At 40.7% G+C, this 25,041-nt stretch overlaps 2 protein-coding genes across 2 annotated transcripts; both read right to left on the reverse strand.

The window, feature by feature from the left end:
- Positions 1 to 1,089: 1,089 nt before the first annotated feature.
- On the reverse strand, positions 1,090 to 2,190 carry LOC310931733 (E3 ubiquitin-protein ligase TRIM35-like; the record flags this gene model as incomplete). Its single annotated transcript, XM_083894964.1, has 1 exon — positions 1,090 to 2,190. The coding sequence occupies one exon, from the start codon at positions 2,188 to 2,190 to the stop codon at positions 1,090 to 1,092; it is 1,101 nt and encodes a 366-aa protein (XP_083751090.1).
- Positions 2,191 to 4,383: 2,193 nt separating this feature from the next.
- Positions 4,384 to 9,959, reverse strand: LOC310931734 (nuclear factor 7, ovary-like; the record flags this gene model as incomplete). Its single annotated transcript, XM_083894965.1, has 2 exons — positions 4,384 to 5,856; positions 8,604 to 9,959. 2 exons carry the CDS (start codon positions 9,957 to 9,959, stop codon positions 4,384 to 4,386), a joined length of 2,829 nt encoding a protein of 942 aa, XP_083751091.1.
- Positions 9,960 to 25,041: the final 15,082 nt, after the last annotated feature.

Below are 25,041 nucleotides of genomic sequence, written 5' to 3' on the forward strand. Positions count from 1 at the left end.
TTATATGATTTACAGAAAGTGTGCAAGAATTATTTCAACAAAATGAGGCATGATTGCGCAATACATTTAGGCACCGTTGTCATTTCATTGATTTCAATACCTTTAGCAGTAATTATTGGAACTCAACATTGATTTGGTAACCTCAGTGACCTTTGACCTCCATACACCGGTGAATACAATCATGAGAAAGAGTATTTAAGGAGGCCAATTGTAAGTGTTTCTCCTCTTTGCATCATCTCTGAAGAGTGTCAACATAGGAGCCTCAAAACAACTCTGAAATGACCTGAAAACAGTGATTGTTCAACATCATGGTTTAGGGGAAGGATACAGAAAGCTATCTCAGAGATTTAAGCTCTCACTTTCAACTGTGAGGAACATTGTGAGGAATTGTGAAGATCACAGGAGAACAGTTCTAGTTCAGGCCAGAAGTGACAGACCAAGAAAAATCTCAGATAAGCAGAGGTGAAGGATGGTGATAAGAGTCACAGTCAACCCACAGACCAGCTCCAAAGACCTACATCATCATCTTGCTGCAGATGGTGTCGCTGTGCATCGTTCAACTGTTCAGCGCACTTTACACAAGGAGATGCTGTATGGAAGAGTCATGCAGAAAAAGCCAGTGCAGTGACTGGGAATCTTGTTAAAGTTGAGGGTCGCATGGATTCCACTCAATATCAGCAGATTCTGGAGAACAATGTCCAGGAATCGGTGACAAAGTTGAAGTTGTGTTGGGGCTGAATCTTTCAACAAGACAACGACCCTAAACACTGCTCAAAATCTACTAAGGCATTAATGCAGAGGAACAAATACAACGTTCTGGAATGGACATCTCAGTCCTGAAGACCTGAATATTTTTGAACATTTGTGGTGTGATTTAAAGCGAACTGTCCATGCTCGGAAACCATCAAACCTGACGAATGAAGAATGGTCCAAAAACAACAACAAACAAGTTAAACGTCTCAAATTTCCAATGCGTATTTTATCATTTGTTTCCATTTACACATTTTCGGTCTGAGCAACTTGACGCTTAAAATCCAAACTCGTATGATTTTCGTCTTCTGACAAAATAAACAGAAGTTCATCTGTCACTCAAAGCTTCACTGGTAACATCTTCACTGGGTGATCTTCATCTTTATCACCAATGTTAAAGTATGGAAACACGGTGTGTGTGAAAGTGTGTATGTGTGTGTGTATGAGTGTGTTAGTATCAGGGTCAGAGAAGGACACTTGTCCTCTGTCCCAGTCCAGACTCACTCTGATCTTCTGGATCTTCTTCTTCAGCTGGAGAACAGACTGTTGAGCTGGTGACTCGTTATAGTATTTATCTTTATAGAACATTATCTTCCATAATCCAGACCGTATGTCTTCTCCTTTCCTCTGGACAGACTCTAAAACTCCAACATTCCACCATGTGTTGTCTCCAACATGGACGTCCCAGCTGTGAGTTCCTGAGTTAAAACCCTCAGAGCTCAGGACACTGACGTAATAATCTAACCTCTCTGGATTATCAGGAACCTCCTGTTTGACTCCTCGTCTCACACTGGTCAGATCTTCAGACAGGATGAGTCCTGAACCAGCAGTGTTTGGGTCCAGAACCACAGGACTGTAGGAGACCACGTCCTTCATCTTGTTCCAGATGTTGAAGGTCAGGTTGCCCAGGTGTTTGGCCTCGTCTATCAGAGCTCCTGAGTGTCGCTGTGGAGGCTCCAGCAGGGGGCGCTGCTTGACTCTGTAGTTGAGCAGGAAGGAGACGTCTTCAGCTCTCAGCTCGTCCTCTGTGGCTCTGACTGTATCTGATAGAGCTTCTATGTCTCTGCTCAGAGCCTCCATCTTCTCCTTCATCATGAGACTCTTCTGCTCCTCTTCCTCCCTCAGTGCAGTCATCCTGGTCTCCTCTTCCTCTTCTAGAAACTGATGAAGCTGAAGAAACTTCTCCTTCATCCTTGTCTCTGTGCGTCGAGCCTGGACTTTAATGTGTTCTGCTGTTTCCTGAACCTTCACCTGAACTTCTTCCAGACTCTTTATCTTCTTCTTCCTCTTACAAACAGGACATTCTCGTCTTGCTCTGTCTTTCCACCATATCTTCACACAGTCTTCACAGAAGCTGTGGCTACAGGACAGAACCACAGGATCTCTGAAGACCCCATTACAGAGGCAACAGCAGAGATCCTCCTCTAATCTGGAGGCCATTTTGTCTGTGAGAGAAGCTGAAAACAGAGCAGACTCAGAGTCAGGACTTCCTCCTCCTCCTCTACTGACCTCACTGTTCAATTTTGGAATCTTTCCACCGGCTCGCCTCGCGGTAAAGTCCCTGTAAAGTCGCTGTAAAGTTGCTGTAAACTCGCTGTAAAGTAACTGTAAAGTGGCTGTATGACAGGTTTATGACAGAAAGTTTCTAGATTTGTCACTGTTAAATAAAAAAAAATCACCAGGGGTCTGTAAAGTCGCTGTAAAGTTGGTCTAAAGACGCTGTAAAGTCGGTCTAAAGTCGCTTTAAAGTCGCTGTAAATTGGCTGTAAAGTAACTGTAAAGTTGCTCTAAAATCACTGGGAAGTCGGTCTAAAGTGGCTGTAAAGTCGTACATATCATACCTGCCTGTATAAAGGAGTTCATTAAAGTCTTATATGAAATCAACAATAATGATGATAATAATATTAAAGCAAACAGAGCATCATATCAGAATAGTAAGGGTATCAGCAGATATCCAAATTTAGGGATCGGATCGGAAGTGAAAAAAAAGTGGATCGGTGAATCGCTAACAAATACTTTGAATGAACTGATTCTAATGATTCAGTTTCACTGAAAAATACGAGTCACTCGTTTGTGTCCCATCTAAAACAAAGTCAGTTTCACGCAGCCGTGCAGTGTTGACGAGGCGAGGCGAGTCGGGACTTTAGTGGAAAAGGACCGTTTGAGTTCAGGTTTTTGTCAAACTCACCTTCAGTGTGAGGACGAGAGGACGAAGCAGCGTCTTGTCTTCTGCAGCTGGACTCAGTCAGAGGACAGAGGACAGAGGACAGAGTCTGATCTTCAGTCTGTGTCTCTTCACTCACCAACAGTGACTGACTGTTTCCTGGGTCGTCTCGGGTGAGTCAGGTGAAGGGGGCGGAGCCCGGAACACGGGTTGGGTTCTGTGTGTGTGTGTGTGTGTGTGTGTGTGTGTGTGTGTGTGTGTGTGTGTGTGTGTCAGGAGTGGACAAAGTATTTATGGCTTCAAAGTCCAAGTAAAGTTTTCTCGTTCATGTCACAGATAAAAAGCAGTAAAGTCAAAGTTCATGCAGTTTTACAGCTCGTTTAAAAGGCCTTTAAATCAGTTTATCAATGTTTAATTAATACACTTTAAATTTACTAACAGGCTCCTAGTGAGCCTTCGTACACTGTATATACAGTACATTTATATAAACCTGACAGTTATAAATGACTCATGTTGGCTTTAATGTTTATGTTAATACTTTAACTTTGCATAATTATAAAGGGGATAAAAAGACATATTTTACACATTTTTGCCACTTAAAAAGAAGTTAATCTCCTTAAATCTGCGTCAGCGTAAGTCTAGGATATCTTTAAGAACATGTTCACGTCTTCATCTCACTGTTAGACAGACTTTTCCAACAGGAAACTGATGTTTTTAAACCACTATGTGCAGCTTTATCCTCACATCCAAATAATGATCTTTATGACGAGGATGGAGTACAGTCCGAGGTGATCCGAGTAGATCTGAGTAAAACGTGGTGACAGACTCTTAAGAGCAGAGCGCACTTTTCATTGTTTTCACTCCGTGGTCTCAATCTTTGTGTAGAAGACGCTTTAGTTTAGCTGTAATTAAGGGAATAACAGATGCATCAGATGAGCTGATGTCTTTAGTTAACTGTTCAAAGAGAGAGAATGTTCTCTGGTGAAACAATAAACAGTCAGTGAGACACAAAGTGATCACAGTCACTTTATTACATTATTACATGTTCAGACTTCAACAGTCAACAAGACACAATCATCTCAAAGAGACAAACGTCATTTCACATATGTATGAAACCACTTATCTTTATCAAAACCACTTATTATCTTTATCAAAACCACTTATCTGATCAAACCAACCCATTTTCAAAACCAAAACAACACAAAGTTAAAGGTGCCATATGTAAGAATGTGGCCAAAAACGGTTACTACATTGAAATTCAAATACCGAAGTCTCTTAGGTTTCGTTTTCTGACGTAACTGGCGACCGGTGGTTGCGCCGCAGCTGAGACTCCACTGACTGCAATGATTGGTAGACGGTGGTAGGTGGCGCCACATGACGCCAAAACATTATTTCAAAACATACACATGATTTGCAGTCTGCAAAAGAGTGACACACTGTCCCTTTAACACACTCTGTTCATCTGTCACTCAAAGCTTCACTGGTAACATCTTCACTGGGTGATCTTCATCTTCATCACCAGTGTTAAAGTATGGGAACACGGTGTGTGTGAAAGTGTGTATGTGTGTGTGTATGAGTGTGTTAGTATCAGGGTCAGAGAAGGACACTTGTCCTCTGTCCCAGTCCAGACTCACTCTGATCTTCTGGATCTTCTTCTTCAGCTGGAGAACAGACTGTTGAGCTGGTGACTCGTTATAGTATTTATCTTTACAGAACACTATCTCCCATAATCCAGACTCTATGTCTTTTCCTTTCCTCTGGACAGACTCTAAAACTCCAACATTCCACCATGTGTTGTCTCCAACATGGACGTCCCAGCTGTGAGTTCCTGAGTTAAAACCCTCAGAGCTCAGGACACTGACGTAACGATCAATCCTCTCTGGATTATCAGGAACATTCTGTTCATCTCCTCGTCTCACACTGGTCAGATCTTCAGACAGGATGAGGTTTGGATGAGCAGTGTTTGGGTCCAGAACCACAGGACTGTAGGAGACCACGTCCTTCATCTTGTTCCAGATGTTGAAGGTCAGATTGCCCAGGTGTTTGGCCTCGTCTATCAGAGCTCCTGAGTGCAGCTGTGGAGGCTCCAGCAGGGGGCGCTGCTTGACTCTGTAGTTGAGCAGGAAGGAGACGTCTTCAGCTCTCAGCTCGTCCTCTGTGGCTCTGACTGTATCTGATAGAGCTTCTATGTCTCTGCTCAGAGCCTCCATCTTCTCCTTCATCATGAGACTCTTCTGCTCCTCTTCCTCCCTCAGTACAGTCATCCTGGTCTCCTCTTCCTCTTCTAGAAACTGATGAAGCTGAAGAAACTTCTCCTTCATCCGTGTCTCTGTGCGTCGAGCCTGGACTTTAATGTGTTCTGATGTTTCCTCAAACTCCACCTGAACTTCTTCCAGACTCTTTAAGTTCTTCTTGAAGGTCTCCAGAGTTTCCTGAAGGTCCTTCTTCTGTTGTTGAGCAGCTTCATCGATGGGTCTGAACTTGTGGCCGCTGTGTTTTTCTGAATCTCTGCAGACGACACACACTGGCTGCTGATGGTCCAGACAGAAGAGTCTGAGTTTCTCAGAGTGTTGACTGCAGAGAACCTCTGAAGACCTCTGAGCTTTCTGCTGTAAGAAGGTCTCACACAAGTTCTTTAAAACCAGGTTACATGGTGGTTCTTCCTTTGAAGACCTTCTCTTACAAACAGGACATTCTCGTGTTGTTTTGTCTTTCCACCATGTCTTCACACAGTCTTTACAGAAGCTGTGGCTACAGGACAGAACCACAGGATCTCTGAAGACCTCATGACAGATGGAACAGCAGAGATCCTCCTCTAATCTGGAGGCCATTTTGTCTGTGAGAGAAGCTGAAAACAGAGCAGACTCAGAGTCAGGACTTCCTCCTCCTCCTCTACTGACTTCACTGAAGTTCACTTTTGTTTTGTGTTTCCACCGACTCGCCTCAGCACGTAAAGTAGTGTTTCTACTAGCATATTACCAGGTACCAAGTACTAAAAATAGTACCTGGTACCAGGTGTTATTTATTTTTTATTTTAGTACCTGCTCTGGTGAGGTTCCAAGCGCATTGACTAGGTTCTATGTGTGACGTGACTGCCGGCCACTTATTGATCACAGGAAGAGACACAAGAATCAAACCAAACTGTCGATAAAAAGACTGAACAATCCTAAAAACGTGGGTTAATCTACCAGCAAAATGTCTAAAATCTCAATATTTAACAGAGGACTCTGGTCCATGAGCGGCATCACAAACCCTGCCGCTGTATTTCAGTCCAGAGTCTGTGCTCCGGTCATGGAGGAAGAACTGAACAAATACTAGGGATAGGGCCGATCCGTTCCAGTATTGGTATCGGGTTCGGATACAGACGTAATTCACGGATTCACGGAAATTTCCGATCCAACTGTAGAGATTTCCAATCTGATCCGTCAAGTGATTCCCTGACTGCTCTGCTGGCTGGCTGCAAAAAGTGGAGTGGATTTCTTGAACGCAGGCGTTTCTCAATGAGACGCTGAGTAAAGCTAGGTTTATGGTCGCCGTCAGGTGCCAGGTTAGCAAAACAAAAATGGACCAGAGTGAGAAACACCAGCCTTGCGTTGTGTTTGGAGATCTGTTTGTGTGTGTATGTGAGTCTGTGTGTCTGTGTGTGTATGTGAGTCTGTGTGTCTGTGTGTGTATGTGAGTCTGTGTGTGTATGTGTCTGTGAGTGTGACTCCGCCTGCAGTAAATACATTTAGATGGATCTCACTCATGCGGAAGAATTGTGCGTTCTCGTAGTATTTAGGCTTATGACATAAAGTTTCTAGATTTGTCACTGTTTTAAAAAAAAAAAAAATTGCCAGGGGTTTGTAAAGTTGGTGTAAAGTTGGTGTAAAGTTGGTGTAAAGTTGGTTTAAAGTCACTGTAAAGTTGCATTAAAGTCGCTTTAAACGTCGTGAAAGTTGTACATATCATACCTGCCTGTATAGAGGAGTTTATTAAAGCCTTATATGAAATCAACAATAATGATGATAATAATATTAAAGCAAACAGAGCATCATATCAGAATAGTATCGGTATCAGCAGATATCCAAATTTAGGGATCGGATTGGAAGTGAAAAAAAAGTGGATCGGTGAATCGCGAACAAATACTTTGAATGAACTGATTCTAATGATTCAGTTTCACTGAAAAATACGAGTCACTCGTTTGCGTCGCGTCTAAAACAAAGTCAGTTTCACGCAGCCGTGCAGTGTTGACGAGGCGAGGCGAGCCGGGACTTTAGTGGAAAAGGACCGTTTGAGTTCAGGTTTTTGTCAAACTCACCTTCAGTGTGAGGACGAGAGGACGAAGCAGCGTCTTGTCTTCTGCAGCTGGACTCAGTCAGAGGACAGAGGACAGAGTCTGATCTTCAGTCTGCGTCTCTTCACTCACCAACAGAGACTGACTGTTTCCTGGGTCGTCTCGGGTGAGTCAGGTGAAGGGGGCGGAGCCTGGAACACGGGTTGGGTTCTGTGTGTGTGTCAGGAGTGGACAAAGTATTTATGGCTTCAAAGTCCAAGTAAAGATAAAGGTTTTCGTTCATGTCACAGATAAAAAGCAGTAAAGTCAAAGTTCATGCAGTTTTACAGCTCGTTTAAAAAGGCCTTTAAATCAGTTTATCAATGTTTAATTAATACACTTTAAATTTACTAACAGGCTCCTAGTGAGCATTCATCCACTGTATATACAGTACATTTATATAAACCTGACAGTTATAAATGACTCCTGTTGGCTTTAATGTTTATGTAAATGCTTTAACTTTGCATAATTATAAAGTGGATAAAAAGACATATTTTACACATTTTTGCCACTTAAAAAGAAGTTAATCTCCTTAAATCTGCGTCAGCGTAAGTCTAGGATATCTTTAAGAACATGTTCACGTCTTCATCTCACTGTTAGACAGACTTTTCCAACAGGAAACTGATGTTTTGAAACCACTATGTGCAGCTTTATCCTCACATCCAAATAATGATCTTTATGACGAGGATGGAGTACAGTCCGAGGTGATCCGAGTAGATCTGAGTAAAACGTGGTGACAGACTCATAAGAGCGGAGCGCACTTTTCATTGTTTTCACTCCGTGGTCTCAATCTTTTTGTAGAAGACGCTTTAGTTTAGCTGTAATTAAGGGAATAACAGATGCATCAGATGAGCTGATGTCTTTAGTTAACTGTTCAAAGAGAGAGAATGTTCTCTGGTGAAACAATAAACAGTCAGTGAGACACAAAGTGATCACAGTCACTTTATTACATTATTACATGTTCAGACTTCAACAGTCAACAAGACACAATCATCTCAAAGAGACAAACTTCATTTCACATATGTATAAAACCACTTATCTGTACAAAACCACTTATCTGATCAAACCAACCCATTTTCAAAACCAAAACAACACAAAGTTAAAGGTGCCATATGTAAGAATGTGGCCAAAAACGGTTACTACATTCAAATTCAAATACCGAAGTCTCTTAGGTTTCGTTTTCTGACGTAACTGGCGACCTGTGGTTGCGCGGCAGCTGAGACTCCACTGACTGCAATGATTGGTAGACGGTGGTAGGTGGCGCCACATGACGCCAAAACATGATTTCAAAACATACACATGATTTGCAGTCTGCAAAAGAGTGACACACTGTCCCTTTAACACACTCTGTTCATCTGTCACTCAAAGCTTCACTGGTAACATCTTCACTGGGTGATCTTCATCTTCATCACCAGTGTTAAAGTATGGAAACATGGTGTGTGTGAAAGTGTGTGTGTGTGTGTGTGTGTGTATGAGTGTGTTAGTATCAGGATCAGAGAAGGACACTTGTCCTCTGTCCCAGTCCAGACTCACTCTGATCTTCTGGATCTTCTTCTTCAGCTGGAGAACATAGTGTTTACCTGGTGACTGTTCATAGTATTTATCTTTAGAGAACATTATCCTCCATAATCCAGACTCTATGTCTTTTCCTTTCCTCTGGACAGACTCTAAAACTCCCACTAACCACCATGTGTTGTCTCCAACATGGACGTCCCAGCTGTGAGTTCCTGAGTTAAAACCCTCAGAGCTCAGGACACTGACGTAACGATCAATCCTCTCTGGATTATCAGGAACCTTCTGTTTGTGTCCTCGTCTCACACTGGTCAGATCTTCAGACAGGATGAGGACTGGAGCAGCAGTGTTTGGGTCCAGAACCACAGGACTGTAGGAGACCACGTCCTTCATCTTGTTCCAGATGTTGAAGGTCAGGTTGCCCAGGTGTTTGGCCTCGTCTATCAGAGCTCCTGAGTGCAGCTGTGGAGGCTCCAGCAGGGGGCGCTGCTTCACTCTGTAGTTGAGCAGGAAGGAGACGTCTTCAGCTCTCAGCTCGTCCTCTGTGGCTCTGACTGTATCTGATAGAGCTTCTATCTCTCTGCTCAGAGCCTCCATCTTCTCCTTCATCATGTGACTCTTCTGCTCCTCTTCCTCCCTCAGTGCAGTCATCCTGGTCTCCTCTTCCTCTTCTAGAAACTGATGAAGCTGAAGAAACTTCTCCTTCATCCGTGTCTCTGTGCGTCGAGCCTGGACTTTAATGTGTTCTGCTGTTTCCTCAAACTTCACCTGAACTTCTTCCAGACTCTCTAAGTTCTTCTTGAAGGTCTCCAGAGTTTCCTGAAGGTCCTTCTTCTGTTGTTGAGCAGCTTCATCGATGGGTCTGAACTTGTGGCCGCTGTGTTTTTCTGAATCTCTGCAGACGACACACACTGGCTGCTGATGGTCCAGACAGAAGAGTCTGAGTTTCTCAGAGTGTTGACTGCAGAGAACCTCTGAAGACCTCTGAGCTCTCTCCTGTAAGAAGGTCTCACACAAGTTCTTTAAAGCCAGGTTACATGGTGGTTCTTCCATTAAAGACCTTTTCTTACAAACAGGACATTCTTGTGTTGTTTTGTCTTTCCACCATGTCTTCACACAGTCTTTACAGAAGCTGTGGCTACAGGACAGAACCACAGGATCTCTGAAGACCTCATGACAGATTGGACAGCAGAGATCCTCCTCTAATCTGGAGGCCATTTTGTCTGTGAGAGAAGCTGAAAACAGAGCAGACTCAGAGTCAGGACTTCCTCCTCCTCCTCTACTGACTTCACTGAAGTTCACTTTTGTTTTGTGTTTCCACCGACTCGCCTCAGCACGTAAAGTAGCGTTTCTACTAGCATATTACCTGGTACCAAATACTAAAAATAGTACCTGGTACCAGGTGTTATTTCTTTTTTATTTTAGTAGTTTAGTAGTAGTAGTAGGGCAGCTGTGGCCTAGTGGTTAGGGCTTAAAGCTTGAGACCAGAGGGTAGCCGGCTCGAACCCCGACCTGTCAGCAGCTGAAGTGCCCTTGAGCAAGGCACCTGACCCCCTCACTGCTCCCCGAGCGCCGCTGAATGCAGGCAGCTAACTCACGGATGGGTTAAACTGCAGAAATTGGAAATTTCCCTACTGCGGGACTAATAAGGGAATCTTAATCTTAATCTCTGCTGAGGTTCCAAGCACATTGACTAGGTTCTATGTGTGACGTCACAGGAAGAGACACAAGAATCAAACCGAACTGTCGATAAAAAGACTGAACCATCCTAAAAATGTGGGTTAATCTATCAGCGAAATGTCTAAAATCTCAATATTTAACAGAGGACTCTGGTCCATGAGCGGCATCACAAACCCTGGTATCGGGTTCCGCTACCAATGCAGAACGGTAATGACGGCGGCATTAAATCAATGAAAATCACACTCCTACTCTTTTGGTGAATTGTGATGTGAATTGAAATGTCTTTTGGAAAAAAATGCCAAATAATTAAATCAATGAAGGGGCCGTCCACACGGAGACGGTGTTTTAGGACCAGAGTGGGAAATTGTGAAAACGCCGGCCTCGCGATGTGTTTGGAGATTGAACATCCACAGCTTGTCTGTGACTGTTTATGTTTGTGTGTGTGTCTGTGACTTTGTGTGTGTGTGTGTGTGTGTGTGTGTGTGTGTGTGTGTGACTCTGCCCGCAGTAAGTTAAGTTAGATGGATATCACTTGTGCGGCAGAATTGTGTGTTCTCGTCGTATTTAGGTTTATGACTTTATTATTGCCAGATTTGTCCCGTTATTTAAAAATGTAAAAAAAATTGGCAGGGGTTTGTAAAGTCAGTGTAAATTCGGTGTAAAGTAACTGTAACGTTACTTTAAAGTCGCTGTAAAGTTGTGGTAAAGTCGCTCTAAAGTAACTGTAAAGTCGTTGTAAGGTCGCTGTAAAATTACTGTAAAGTCGCTGTAAAGTTGCTGTAAAGTCGCTGTAAAGTTGTGTTTAAGTCGCTCTAAAGTCATTGTAAGGTCGCTGTAAAGTCGCTGTAAAGTCGGTGTAAAACTGTGGTAAAGTCAATGTAAGGTTGCTGTAAAGTTGCTGTAAAGTAGTAAATAAAGTTAGATGGATCTCACTTGTGCGGCAGAATTGTGCGTTCTCGTATTTAGGTTGATGACAGAAAGTTGCCAGATTTGTCCCGGTTTTAAAAATTTTTAAAAATTTGGCAGGGGTTTGTAAAGTCGCTATAGAGTCGTTTTAAAGTTGTGGTAAAGTCGCTGTAAAGGTACTGTAAAGTTGCTGTGAAGTCACTGTGAAGTCGTTGAAAGGTCGCTGTAAAGTCGCTGTAAAGTTGCTGTAAAGTAGTAAATAAGTTAATAAAGTTAGATGGATCTTACTTGTGCGGCAGAATTGTGCGTTCTCGTATTTAGGTTGATGACAGAAAGTTGCCAGATTTGTCCCAGTTTTAAAAAATTTACAAAAATTGGCAGGGGTTTGTTAAGTCGCTATAAAGTCGTTGTAAAGTTGCTGTGAAGTCACTGTAAAGTTACTGTAAAGTTGTTGAAAGGTCGCTGTAAAGTTACTGTAAAGTTGTTGAAAGGTCGCTGTAAAGTCGCTGTAAAGTTGCTGTAAAGCCGCTGTCAACGTCTTAAAAGTCGTACATTTCTTGCCTGTATAAAGGAGTTTATTAAAAATTAACAATAATGATGATAATAATATTAAAGCAAACAGAGTATCCATATCAGAATAATGTCAGTATCAGCAGATATCCAAATTCAGGAATTGGACCTTATCAGACCCTATACCGAGGCAAGGTTTTGGTCAACTCACCTGCAGCTGGACTCAGAGGACAGAGTCTGATCTTCAGTCTGCGTCTCTTCACTCACCAATGGAAACTGACTGTTTCCTGGTTCTGTAGGACACAGTCTCGGGTGAATCAGGTGAAGGGGCGGAGCCTGGAAGACAGGTTTAGTTCCATTCCAAACTTTTGATTCATCAGTAGAAATGTGTGTGTGTGGGTGTAGCAGGAGTGGACAAAGTACACGTACTTGCTCATGATGTAAATCTGCCTCCATTCCGAAGTTCAAATGTCTTATTTTGTCACTTCTGCGTTTAAAATCTGTCATTTGGATGCATTATATAGACACACAGTGACCACACGAGGCAGTAGTGAACCAGCAGCTCCTGTGTGCTGTGATGTTAAAATCACTGATTTTCTCTGTGGACTTTGGTGTGAGAGAGTGAGTGGTTTATAAAATGTATGATAGACTACGGTATCTTTAAGAAGGTGTTTTGCGTCTTTATTTCACTGTTAGACAGACTGTAAACGGCACTTTACGAGCTTGTCAACGCGATAACTTGACAAATATTCGACATATTGCTGTCAAACTGGCACTGTCCATGCCTCTTACAAGTATCTTGGACAAGTTAGAAGATGGGTGACCTTGACCTAATTTCCAAGGTCACAACTGCACTTGAAACTTGGGAAAATAGCCAAAAACCGGCACTTTTCAAGCTTGTCAATGCTATAACTTGACAAATATTCGACATATTGCTGTCAAACTGGCACTGTCCATGCCTCTTACAAGAATCTTGAATAAGTTCGAGAGATTGGTGACCTTGACCTACTTTTCAAGGTCACAGCTGCACTTGGAACTTGGAAAATAGCCAAAACCGGCACTTTTCAACCTTGTCAATGCGATAACTTGATAAAATATTTATTGTATTGCTGCCAAACTGGCACTGTGGATGCCTCTTACAAGTATCTTGGACAAGTTGGAAGATGGGTGACCTTGACCTACTTTCCAAGGTCACAGCTGCACTTGGAACTTGGAAAATAGCCAAAAACGGGCACTTTTCAAGCTTGTCAACGCTATAACTTGACAAATATTCGACATATTGCTGTCAAACTGGCACTGTCCATGCCTCTTACAAGTATCTTGAATAAGTTCATAGAGGGGTGACCTTGACCTACTTTTCAAAGTCACAACTGCACTTGAAACTTGGAAATAGCCAAAAACGGGCACTTTTCAAGCTTGTCAACGCTATAACTTGACAAATATTCGACATATTGATGCCAAACTGGCACTGTCCATGCCTCTTACAAGTATCTTGAATAAGTTCGAGAGATCGGTGACCTTGACCTACTTTTCAAGGTCACAGCTGCACTTGGAACTTGGAAAATAGCCAAAAACGGGCACTTTTCAAGCTTGTCAACGCTATAACTTGACAAATATTCGACATATTGATGCCAAACTGGCACTGTCTATGCCTCTTACAAGTATCTTGAATAAGTTCGAGGATCGGTGACCTTGACCTACTTTTCAAGGTCACAGCTGCACTTGGAACTTGGAAAATAGCCAAAAACGGCACTTTTCAACCTTGTCAACGCGATAACTTGACAAATATTTATTGTATTGCTGCCAAACTGGCACTGTCCATGCCTCTTACAAGTATCTTGGACAAGTTCGGAGAGCGGTGACCTTGACCTACTTTTCAAAGTCACAACTGCACTTGAAACTTGGAAATAGCCAAAAACGGGCACTTTTCAAGCTTGTCAACGCTATAACTTGACAAATATTCGACATATTGATGCCAAACTGGCACTGTCCATGCCTCTTACAAGTATCTTGGACAAGTTCGAAGATGGGTGACCTTGACCTACTTTTTCAAGGTCACAGCTGCACTTGGAACTTGGAAAATAGCCAAAAACGGCACTTTTCAACCTTGTCAACGCGATAACTTGACAAATATTTATTGTATTGCTGCCAGACTGGCACTGTCCATGCCTCTTACAAGTATCTTGGACAAGTTCGGAGATCGGTGACCTTGACCTACTTTTCAAGCTCACAGCTGCACTTGAACGGGCGCATGGACTCAGCGCGGAGCATTAGTAGACGTCGACTATCACCCCCTCTAGTTTGTAATGATTCACCCTTTAACTGGAGAAAATGAAGTCACATCATCATCATCACGACTGTGTTTTATAAGACAAGACGTTTTCATTTGGAGTTTTCCCAGCGATCGCTGACCCTCGGATGTTCTGAGCAGAGAGAAGAAGGCAAAGTGAAGGCCTCACAGGGAGGATTACAGCCAGATGAAGATTAAAGAGTGCAGATTAAAGACTCTCCACAGATGTGATTGTGTATCGGTTTGCGTTTCATCGCCGGCTTTCACCCCCGACGATGTCGGGGTCGGTTGAGTGGGGGGGGGGAGGGGTCTGTCTCCGTGGAGACGGCTATCGGAGCGACTGATTGGACAGTTAACCTCGGGGGCTTCAGCGCCGCCTGGGCTTTGCTGCTGCTGCAGGGAAACACTTTCATTTACACAGCTATGATACACTCTCTCCGAGCGCCTCATCGACTGCGACTCCCTCTCCTCGCTCCGGATCCAGCGCCTGTTTTCTCTCCGTTTATTCACTTAGTTTTGCTCCATCACTTCTTCCACTGGCCTCGTTTTTCTTTATCGTCCTTTATCTCCGTCTTTTATGCCGCTCGCCGCCTTCAACGCGCTCTCGTCTTTTCACTCTCTTATTTATATCTATCGTGTTTAGTTGATTGGGACAACTCGGATGAACGTAGCTCAGCTCCGGCCTCCTGTACACGTCAATACATGCTCTTGTAAATGATCATTTGCATATAGATTAAAGCTATCGCGAGTTTCCGTCTCTTATCTCCTGAATAGGCCTTTGTAAATAGACAAAACAACCAGATATTAAGATTACACAGAATATAAACAATGATTTAAAAAGAGGATTTCAAATGTTGCGTAATGAAATGAAGTGTAAAAGAACGAAGTTTTTAATTTTTTTACTGTTAAGCCATTTTGTCTTTGTTGAGTGAGTATAGCTCAAATTTTCCAGAATATTTTCATTTTCGGTAAACTTAAGAAATGTCATCTCAGTTAGCCTTAAATAAGCCTAGAATGGCTAAGCTAAGCAAGAACTTAATAATTTGTTGCTAGCTCAAAAACCACTGTAAAAACATTATATATTTCAGTCAGATTTGGATAAAAATCGATTTTTCTGCCAATCATTGACTCATCTCAGGGTCTGAAAATATAATTATTATCAAATACTCCTTGAAATGTATTTTATGGAAATTATTGTAGTTTTTTTCGTTAAAAAAACTATGGAGGTGTCTGAAAATACTGAACTTTAAAGGGTTAAAATAAAAATAAAAATATTGTCAATATTTGTTATGTATATTTCAGGCTGAAGTAGTTTTAAAAGATTGACTAATTTAAAGTGGGAAGAAATATCAATATATTATATTTTTATCACAGTTTTTGGGATGGTGACATTTTTTGCCGCCAAGAACAAATTAGTAAGTTTTTTAACTTAAAAACCGCTGTAAAAACATTATATATTCATATTTTTTTCAGTCACATTTTGATCAAAATCTGATTTTCTGCCAATCATTGACTCATCTCAGGGTCTGATAATAATTAATATTATCAAATTCTCCTTGATTTGTTTATTTTTTGGGAAATTATTGTAGTTTTTTGGATTAAAAAAACAATGGAGTTGTGCAAAAATACTGACCTTTAAAGGGTTAAAATAAAAAAAAATATATATATTGTTATTTGTTATGTATATTTCAGGCTGAAGTAGTTTGAAAATATTGTCTCATTATAATATATTATATTTTTATCTTAGTTTTTGGGAAAGTGATATTTTTTGCCACTAGGCACAAATTAGTACGTTTTTTTAAGGGAACTCTTAACTGAAAAACCGCCGTAAAAACATTATATAATCATATTTTTTTGAGTTGTGTAAAAATACTGAACTTTAAAGGGTTAAAGGGGGTTGATATATATTTTTTATGCTGAAGTTTTAAAAGATTAACTAATTTCAAGTGGAAAGAAGCAGTGACATTTTTTGCCGCGAAGAATAAATTAGTACGTTTTTTTTTTAAAGGCAATCTTAAGGATTAACGTCTTTCATTAATTGTATTTCAGTTGATTGTGGGTTCAAAGTTATATTATAATCACAGTTTTACAGAATCCACTGTTGCTATGAATGTGTTAAAGAGCACTTGTTGGAACACATTAGGATGTTTCTCTGCAGCTGCTCATGATGATGATGATGATTCACTGTAAAACGCTGAGATCCCATTTAATACTTCAGAGAGCGTTAACGGCTCAACACGAATGTTTTCAGCGCGGCTCCCGCAGGAAATCACGGCTAATGTTTCTCGTGGATCGTGTTATTCATTTTCACGTGTGACTTAAATCCATCTGCTGCTCTCGCTCTGACGCTGACGTCGGCTGAAACAGTCGAGGCTGATTCTCCGCAATCCGTCTGTGCACTCAGTACGTTCAGTTTAATCCAGCTCAGGCTGTCGTCCGAGCTGGATTAAAGTCGACTCCGCCTCCATAGGTGGCGCTGTATCTCTCTATGAGCTGTAAGTGCTTGTCGAATCGGTTTCCTGTTGACCTTTTACGTCACAGAAAAGCTAACGGATACATCGTGCAGCTTTCGCTCTCGCCAACGCCTTTGCGTTGCTTTTTTCCGGCAACAGTGAATGAAGCTCAAATTTTCATTTTTGGTAAACTTTTGAACCGTCATCTCAGTTAGCCTTAAATTAGCCTAAAATGGCTAAGCGGCAGAAAATTCCACCTTCCCAAAAAACGCTGTAAAAACATTATGTATTCATTTTTATTATCAAATTCTCCTGTGTTTTATTGAAATTATTGTAGTTTTTTGGATAAAAAACCCCCCAAACATTTGGAGTTGTGTAAACAAACTGACCTTTAAAGGGTTATAATGTATTATTATTATTATTATGAATATTTAATATATATAGTTTAAAGGTCGTCTCTTTTTACATCCGGGTCAAAGTCCGACTCCAGTCCGGCTAAACCGATACATGCACGAGTAATATGAATCGCAGTTTCCAGGTACGTTAGTCCGATTAAGACTAGCTTGATTTTAGTCGGACTAACGTGTTTACGTGACTGAATTATTGTCTTAGTCTGACTAAAATTACTGCATCAAAGTATTCTGTGACGAGCTATTCCTTAAAAGATGTTGAGGAGCTGATCTCCTGGTCAATAATGTTCGCCTGCTAAGCTGGCTGTAAACTGTGGAATGGATTTCCTGAACCGAGGCGTGCATCATTACACCGCGTCTCACTGAGACCCGCCTCCGATCAAGAAATCCATTCCGCTTTTTGCAGCCAGCTAGCCGAGCAGTCAGTCGGGGAATCTCCCGTGGAGACGTTTCAGCAGACATTAAATTTCTAAAGTTGGATCAGAATTTTGCGATCTGTGAATTACGTCTTTATCGGATACCGATACTGGATCGGATCGGCCCCATCTTTTAAAGTTTGTGAGTTTGAAAATGTTTGTTCAAGGCTCTCGAAAGTTCTTAAAAATAGACACCACTTATGCATGAAAGAAGTTCGGCGCCACCTACTGTTTCATTCACCTACAGAAGTGGTAGGCGAGTGTATTGCGGTCAGAATCTTGCCGTCTCGAAGCATCTGAAGTGCGAGGCCATATTTAGCAGCTTGTTGACGCCGTTTGTCTTTAACTGACTTTATCATGCAAATGAGTTCCTTCATTAGCAGAAAACACATTGTTTCTCTGAAGCCACGGGAGGTTTTTCTCTGAGGGTCTGGATATTCAACACAATCACAAACACAAACACCAACACAAACACAAACACTAACACCAACACGCCTCTGCAGCAGCTGTAAGAAGCAGCCATTGTCAGGATTCTCAGACATGTTCGCGTTATGTAACTATGGTACAAAGATCAGCGGGAGATGAAGCGCTGCTCTTTTTCTCGTCATTTCACTCAGCCAAACATTGCTTCGATTAAACGTCCTGTAGCCTGTGAACATCGATTCACTTCAGCTCTGTGACTCTGTGATTTTGTCTGGAGGAGGAACTCAAAAAGTTTTATAGAAAAGATTGGAATCAAAGTTGACGACAAAGTAGAGCTGAAACAATTCATCCATTAATAATATAAATAGATGCTAGTTAGCTGGCTAGCTTCGATTGATAAATGCTTGTTAGCTTGCTAGCTTTGATACTTAGATGCTATTAAGCTGGCTAGCTTAGATTGATAAATGCTAGTTAGCTTGCTGGCTTAGAAACATAGATGCTAGTTAGCTGGCTAGCTTAGACTGATAAATGCTTGTTAGCTTGCTAGCTTAGATACATAGATGCTATTTAGCTGGCTAGCTTAGACTGATAAATGCTTGTTAGCTTGCTAGCTTAGATACATAGATGCTATTTAGCTGGCTAGCTTAGATTGATAAATGCTAGTTAGCTTGCTGGCTTAGAAACATAGATGCTAGTTAGCGGGCTAGCTTAGACTGATAAATGCTTGTTGGCTTGCTAGCTTAGATACATAGATGCTATTTAGCTGGCTAGCTTAGATTGATAAATTCTAGTTAGCTTACTGGCTTAGATTGATACATTCTAGTTAGCTAACTAGCTTAGATACACATATGCTAGTTAGCTGGCTAGCTTAGATTGATAAATGCTAGTTAGCTTACTGGCTTAGATTGATAAATTCTAGTTATCTTGCTAGCTTAGATCCTAGATGCTAGTTAGCTGGCTAGCTTACTACACAGACAGATAGCTAACATAGATAGATAGTAGGGCTGAAACAATGACTAAATTTTTCTTGATTAAAACCAGATTGTTTTTGCTTCTTAAATGTGAATCTTTTCTTTGTTTCTTTGCTCCATAAAACAAAGAAATCATTAAAACTGAATCAATTTGGTTTGTGGACAAAACAAAGACGTTAGAGAACATCATCATTTCCTGGTTTGACAAACACTGATTAACATTTTTTAGCATTTTATGACATTTTATGAACAAACCGAGAAAATAATCAACAGATTAATCAATTAATAAAATAATCGTTAGTTGCAGCCCTTTAACAAAGTGACCTGGATCTGGATCTGTTGTCATGAGGCATTTGGATTTTTGAGATCCAGGAAGTGCTGTAATTTAGGCGTTGACTGATATTGGTTTTTCCGTCCGAGTTAATGAGGCCGATAACAAATCTTTACAAACTCTAACACAGAATCGAGTTTAAACGTCTTTAATGTTTATTCATTATTTTGACAAAAAGGTGCATGAACTGTCCTTCACTTCTTATGAGCTTCATTGCAAGAAATAACAATAATTGTCCAAATGTTGAATATGGTCTACGAAGAAGTGTCCAGGTGGTCAATAAAATTAACCGACCCTTACTTTTAATGAGCGCCACCACCTGGACCAACATGGTCTGTCTCTGATCTGGACCATCGTGGCTGATGAGAGTTTTCAAGATCTGCGGTCGATAATTTCGTACTTAAGAACCTTTCGTCCTTACTTTGCGTTAATTTCTTCGTCGCTGTGCGCGATCGCAGTGAGAGCTTACGATGACGGACGCTACCACGGGGGAAACGGCGGGGGCAGTAAAGTCTGTACGAGCGTTTAGAAACAGGCTGTCGGAGCTTTGTCGAAAACCATTGTATTATCTTAGTTTAGGCCCATATTATGGATTACTGACGTCATTGTTGCGTAACATTTATTTTTGTTTGACCATCTTTTGTCAATAGTCGGCCGGTGTGGTTTACTTTTCAATAAGTCGTGGTGTGTGGTAACTGTCAGCTGAATATTTGTATGAGTATCATCTTATAACTAACTGACAACCTAATAACTTGACTGACAAACGGATCGGAATAAATAATCCTGACGTAAATGTGTTCTTCTGCCCCCTACAGTCTGAAGACGTATCTGCATTTAAGGGGTGTCCCATTTCTGAGTGACAAAATAACCCTCAACACTTGGTTTTGAGGCCCAGTTAAGATTAAGGGTTGAGCTTGAGGGTTAAGATAGGAATTGGAATTGGCCCTTAATCATCAAAAGAGTTGCAAAATGAATAGAAAATATAGTCGAGATTAGAAATAATGATTCTTTTTCCAAATAAAACTGTTTTCAGCTGTGCTAACATCATTGCACAAGGGTTTTCTAATCATCCAATAGCCTTCTAGCGCCATTAGCGAACACAATGTACCATTAGCAAACACTGTTAATGGGCCTCTATACACCTATGTACAAATTCCATTAAAAAAAACAGACATTTTTACCACATTAACAATGTATAGAGTAAATTTATGATTCATTTAATGTTAGATTCATTAAAAAAAGTGCTTTTCCTTCAAAAATAAGGACATTTTTAAGTGAACCCAAACTTTTAAACGGCTGCGTTCGTCTCTCACGTCGACTGAAAACCCACTTTGAAATTCACGTCCTTCACTCGGCGATAATGAGATTCACCTTGACACCCGTTAGACTGAGGGAAAAATAGAAATGGAGGACGAGGCAAAGACGCTAATCAAACCTCTGGGACAAAGTGTTTGCTTGCATTTCGTAATTAGTCGTCAGTCATCGCCGGAATAATCTCCGTCTTTTCCCTGCGGCGTCCGTCACCTCCAGTTCTCCTCATCGCAATCACCGAGTCGTTCATTCTCTGACGGCTTTATCGTCCACGCGAGGGTCGTAGTGGGGGGGGGGGGGGGCGGAGCTAATCCCAGAGAGGGTGAGATGAAGGCGGGGCTGGAACAGAAGAAACGCCAGAGACCCTGGACTGAACCCACCTAAACATTGTGTAGGATCTCAATGCTAATGCTATCACTGCCTTGATCTCATAGCTGTGTGTGTGTGTGTTCTTGTACTTGCGGCATACTGAGGACCAGTGAGGGTTTTTAACCAACAAAGTGAGTTAATTTTTACGGAGTGAGGACTTTAAATGGCCGGTCCTCACTTTGTTTTCATTGAAATCACTTCCTTAGGGTGCTATAACATGCTATACTCAATTTGTAAAAAAAAAAAAAAAATCACATTTTGGACGACATAGTATAGTATGACTTTTTTGTAAAATTCTGGATGACATGGTATGATTTGATGTTTTCGTCAAATTTTGGACCAAAAATTTTTGGGTCAAATTGTAGACCAAACATTTTTGGTCAAATTTTAGACCAAACATTTTTGGTCAAATTTTAGACCAAACATTTTTGGTCAAATTTTAGACCAAACATTTTTGGTCAAATTTTTTTCCACTTTTGGATGACAGTATAGTATGATGTTTTTGTCAAATTTTGGACCAAAATTCTTGGGTCCATTTTTTTTTCAAATTTTGGACCAAAAATGTTGGGTCAATTTTTTTTTTCAAATTCTGGTTGACAGTATAGTATGACGTTTTTGTCAAATTTGCGACCAAACATTTTGGGGTAAATAATTTTTTTCAAATTTTGTACCAAAAATTTTTGGGTCAAATTTTTTCTTTCAAATTTTTTAAAATTTTGGACGAAAAATTATGATTAAAAAAAAAGCTCTGGGGCTCCACCTGCAGACATGTTATCGTACTGCACCCATTAGTTCTTTATAGATGTCATTCATGAAGTAGATATTTGTAATCGTGTTGATTTATAAAGTGGAAATGCTGGTCCTCCACCAGCAACCCAGTCCTCAGTATGCAGCAAGTACAAGAATGTGTGTGTTCGGTGTGTGTGTGTGTGTGTGTGTTTTACCTGTGAACCAATTAGCGTTTCCCACCAGACCCAAGACTGGTCCAGACCTCCTGATTCTGAGGACTCCGGGTCAGTGGTCCTGACCCTTTACAAGCCAGGTTTTCCCGCTAACGGACGGTAGCAACAAGACGCTAACCGTCACGATGACCCAGAAGCTGTTAAATCAGGCTAAAAAAATCCTGCTGCACAGTTTTACGTTAAGTCTCTGTTTATGCAGCAGAAGACGGATCGACAACGCGTTCTTTACCCGCCAGTATTAACGTAAAAGGCTGGTGTTTGCTAACTCGTATATGGTTAGGACTCTAAATCGTGCCTTCATAAATCAGCAGACTTCACACTTAATGACCATGAAGGCATGAAGTGAAAGTTTCCTCCAGAGAGTTTGGACTCGATGCTAACGTCTCCTGGGAGAAATTCCCCGGCTCATGATGATAATTCCAGAATAGACCCTTGAACGAATCCACTTGTTATTCATGCTTCCTCCGTAGCTGCGGAGGTGACGACGTCTCACTACGTCCACGGACTCAAACATCTCACATTTATCTTCGTTACTGCGTTGATCTGCTTCAGTGTTCGCCGTTTAAAAGCCAAATTGTTTAACGTCCAGATGTCGAGAGAGTTTCCCCACAGCTGTAAGTGATGCTAAATGGTCAGTGTAGAATTATCGATCAGTAACGCTTCGTTGGTTCTGTGCTCACTGTTAGCGAAGCTAGCACGGATTTGGCGGCTTAAGTTACATACTGGAGCTTTAATTGAGGGTTGATTTGATAACTGTCTCTATTTGTTATGATTGTACCCTACTGTATATACAGTGTATAGTGTATATACAGTTTATACCACAGTGTATGTGGTATATACTGTATATACAGTATAGTAATGCAGTATATACTGTATATATAGTAATGCTGTATATATACTGTATATACAGTATAGTAATGCAGTATATGAATGAATGATTTGTTTATTTCGGGCATGACAATTAATCAACATCTGCACACATCAACATTTAAATTCATACACATATGTCAATTGTGGCCTTTACTTTATTTTTCTAAGTGTTTTTTGAGAAAAAAAATTTCAATTTTGAGATTTTTCTCAAAATGTAAAAAAAAAAATCCCTCAAAATTATTTTTTTTTTTCTCAAAATAAATTTTTTCCTTTAAATTTTAAAAACAATTCTCAAATTTTTTTTTTTTTCTCAAAAAACACTTAGAAAAATAAAGTAAAGGCCGCAATTGACATAACATGGTTTGTTCTTTCCCCGGTGACGGAAATAATATACATAATATTACACTGGATTATAATACTACTGCAGTAGAGTGGTTAATAATAATAACAGCGGTGATAACATCTCGTGTCATAACGCTTCATTCTATTTTAAATCCGTTACTAAGTGAATATTAAACTGGAAATGACCTCAGAAAATCATCACAAATCAAACTGGAATAACAAGATCTGTCAGAAATGATCAGATATTGTTTCAGTTCTGCTTCTTAAAGCCGTGTCATAGGACGGTGACAACAAAGAAGACTGAAGCAGGAACACCACCGTTCAAACGTTTAGGCTCACCTGTACAACTTTTGTTTGTGTTTCCAATTAAAAGTCAGACTTTTATTCATCAAAAGAGTTGCAAGATGAATAGAAAATATAGTCGAGTCATTGACGATATTAGAAATAATGATTTTTATTCCAAATAAAACTGTTCTCAGCTGTGCTAACATCATTGACCAAGGGTTTTCAAGGGTTTTCTAATCATCACACAATGTACCATTAGAACACTGGAAATGGGCCTCTATACACCTATGTACATTAATTACATCTATTAAAAAAACAGACGTTTTTACCACATTAACAATGTAAAGAGTGTATTCATGATTTATTAATTTTTTTCTCAAAATAATTTTTTTTCCTCAAAATTAGTTTTTTCTCAAAATAACTTTTTTTCTCAAATAGAAAAAAATCCTCAAAATTTGAAAAAAAAATCCTCAAAACGTGATTTTTTTCCCCTCAAAATTTGAAAAATGTTCCTCAAAATTTGATTTTTTTCCTCCAATTTTTTTTTTGTCGAATTAAAAAAAAATCCTCAAAATTTGAAAAATGTTCCTCAAAATTTGATTTTTTTTCTCAAAATTTACATTTTAAGGGACATTTCTAGAGTCATTGAAACTGTCGTCAGCGCTGACAGAGACTCTGTTGTTTCTGAGCGTTAACTTTCCCTCCTGACGACACACTCTCACGTTCACAAACACAACAGAGTTTAGATGTAACTACATTTCTACATGTGCCTCATGTTACAGTAGTTACACTCACTGCTGAGCCGCTGTCATCGTTTCTGTCTCTTTTTCCGCTCACTTGTGAAAAGGTCAGTGCGTCCACAGGCGCTCAGGACACTAATTGGGACGAGGAAGAGGACATCGTTAATTATGAATGTGTGTGAGAGAGAGAGAGTGTGTGTGTGTGTGTGTGTGTGTGTGTGTGTGTGTGTGTGTGTGTGTGTGTGTGAGTGAGAGTGTGTGTGAATAAGAATGAAGACGATGGAGGTAAAACACAGATCCACTCACTGTGAGACTTGGCTTTTCCCACCTGCTGTGTGTCATTACCCTGTCAGTCGTCAGGTCACGGCGTTCTCACTTCCTGCTCACACACACACACACACACACACACACACACACACACACACACACACACACACACACACACACACACACACACACACACACACACACACACACACACACACACACACACACACACACACACACACACACACACACACACGAAAACGCATGAATAAATAAAGAAAACGAGGTATTTTCACAGCGTTTTCACACTTCTGGAGCAGCAACAGCAGCCAAACTGAACCAAAAGTTCCTGGTGAACTTGGTCGACCCTCATAAATTGTTCTCGTCTGGGCAAAGTTCTTTTTTTTTTTTTCAGTGTGTGTCAGTGTCCTGAAGACAGAAACCACAGCCGTATTTCACTTCATTTACACTTGAGTCTCTGCTGCAGGAACTTTAACTTTAACAGGAACTCTGTGTGTTTCCATCGCAGCGACCAGTACTTTCTGAATGTTCAGGATTTGTCGAATTCTCTATCACAGCTCACGAAATCTCTTCCTGTTCAGATTTGTTTCTGGAAAGAAACCACAACATTTTCCCTGAGGAGTTTATGGCTCAGGTTCTTCTTTGCTCTTGATGCCTGTTCTGTAAATGTAAAGGTGCATTATGTAATAAATCTAAAGCAACTCCTAATATGTCACAGAGACTCAGGAATAATGTTCATATAA

Source organism: Microchirus variegatus, assembly GCF_963457635.1.
Source record: "Microchirus variegatus genome assembly, chromosome: 9".
Classification (NCBI taxonomy): domain Eukaryota; kingdom Metazoa; phylum Chordata; class Actinopteri; order Pleuronectiformes; family Soleidae; genus Microchirus; species Microchirus variegatus.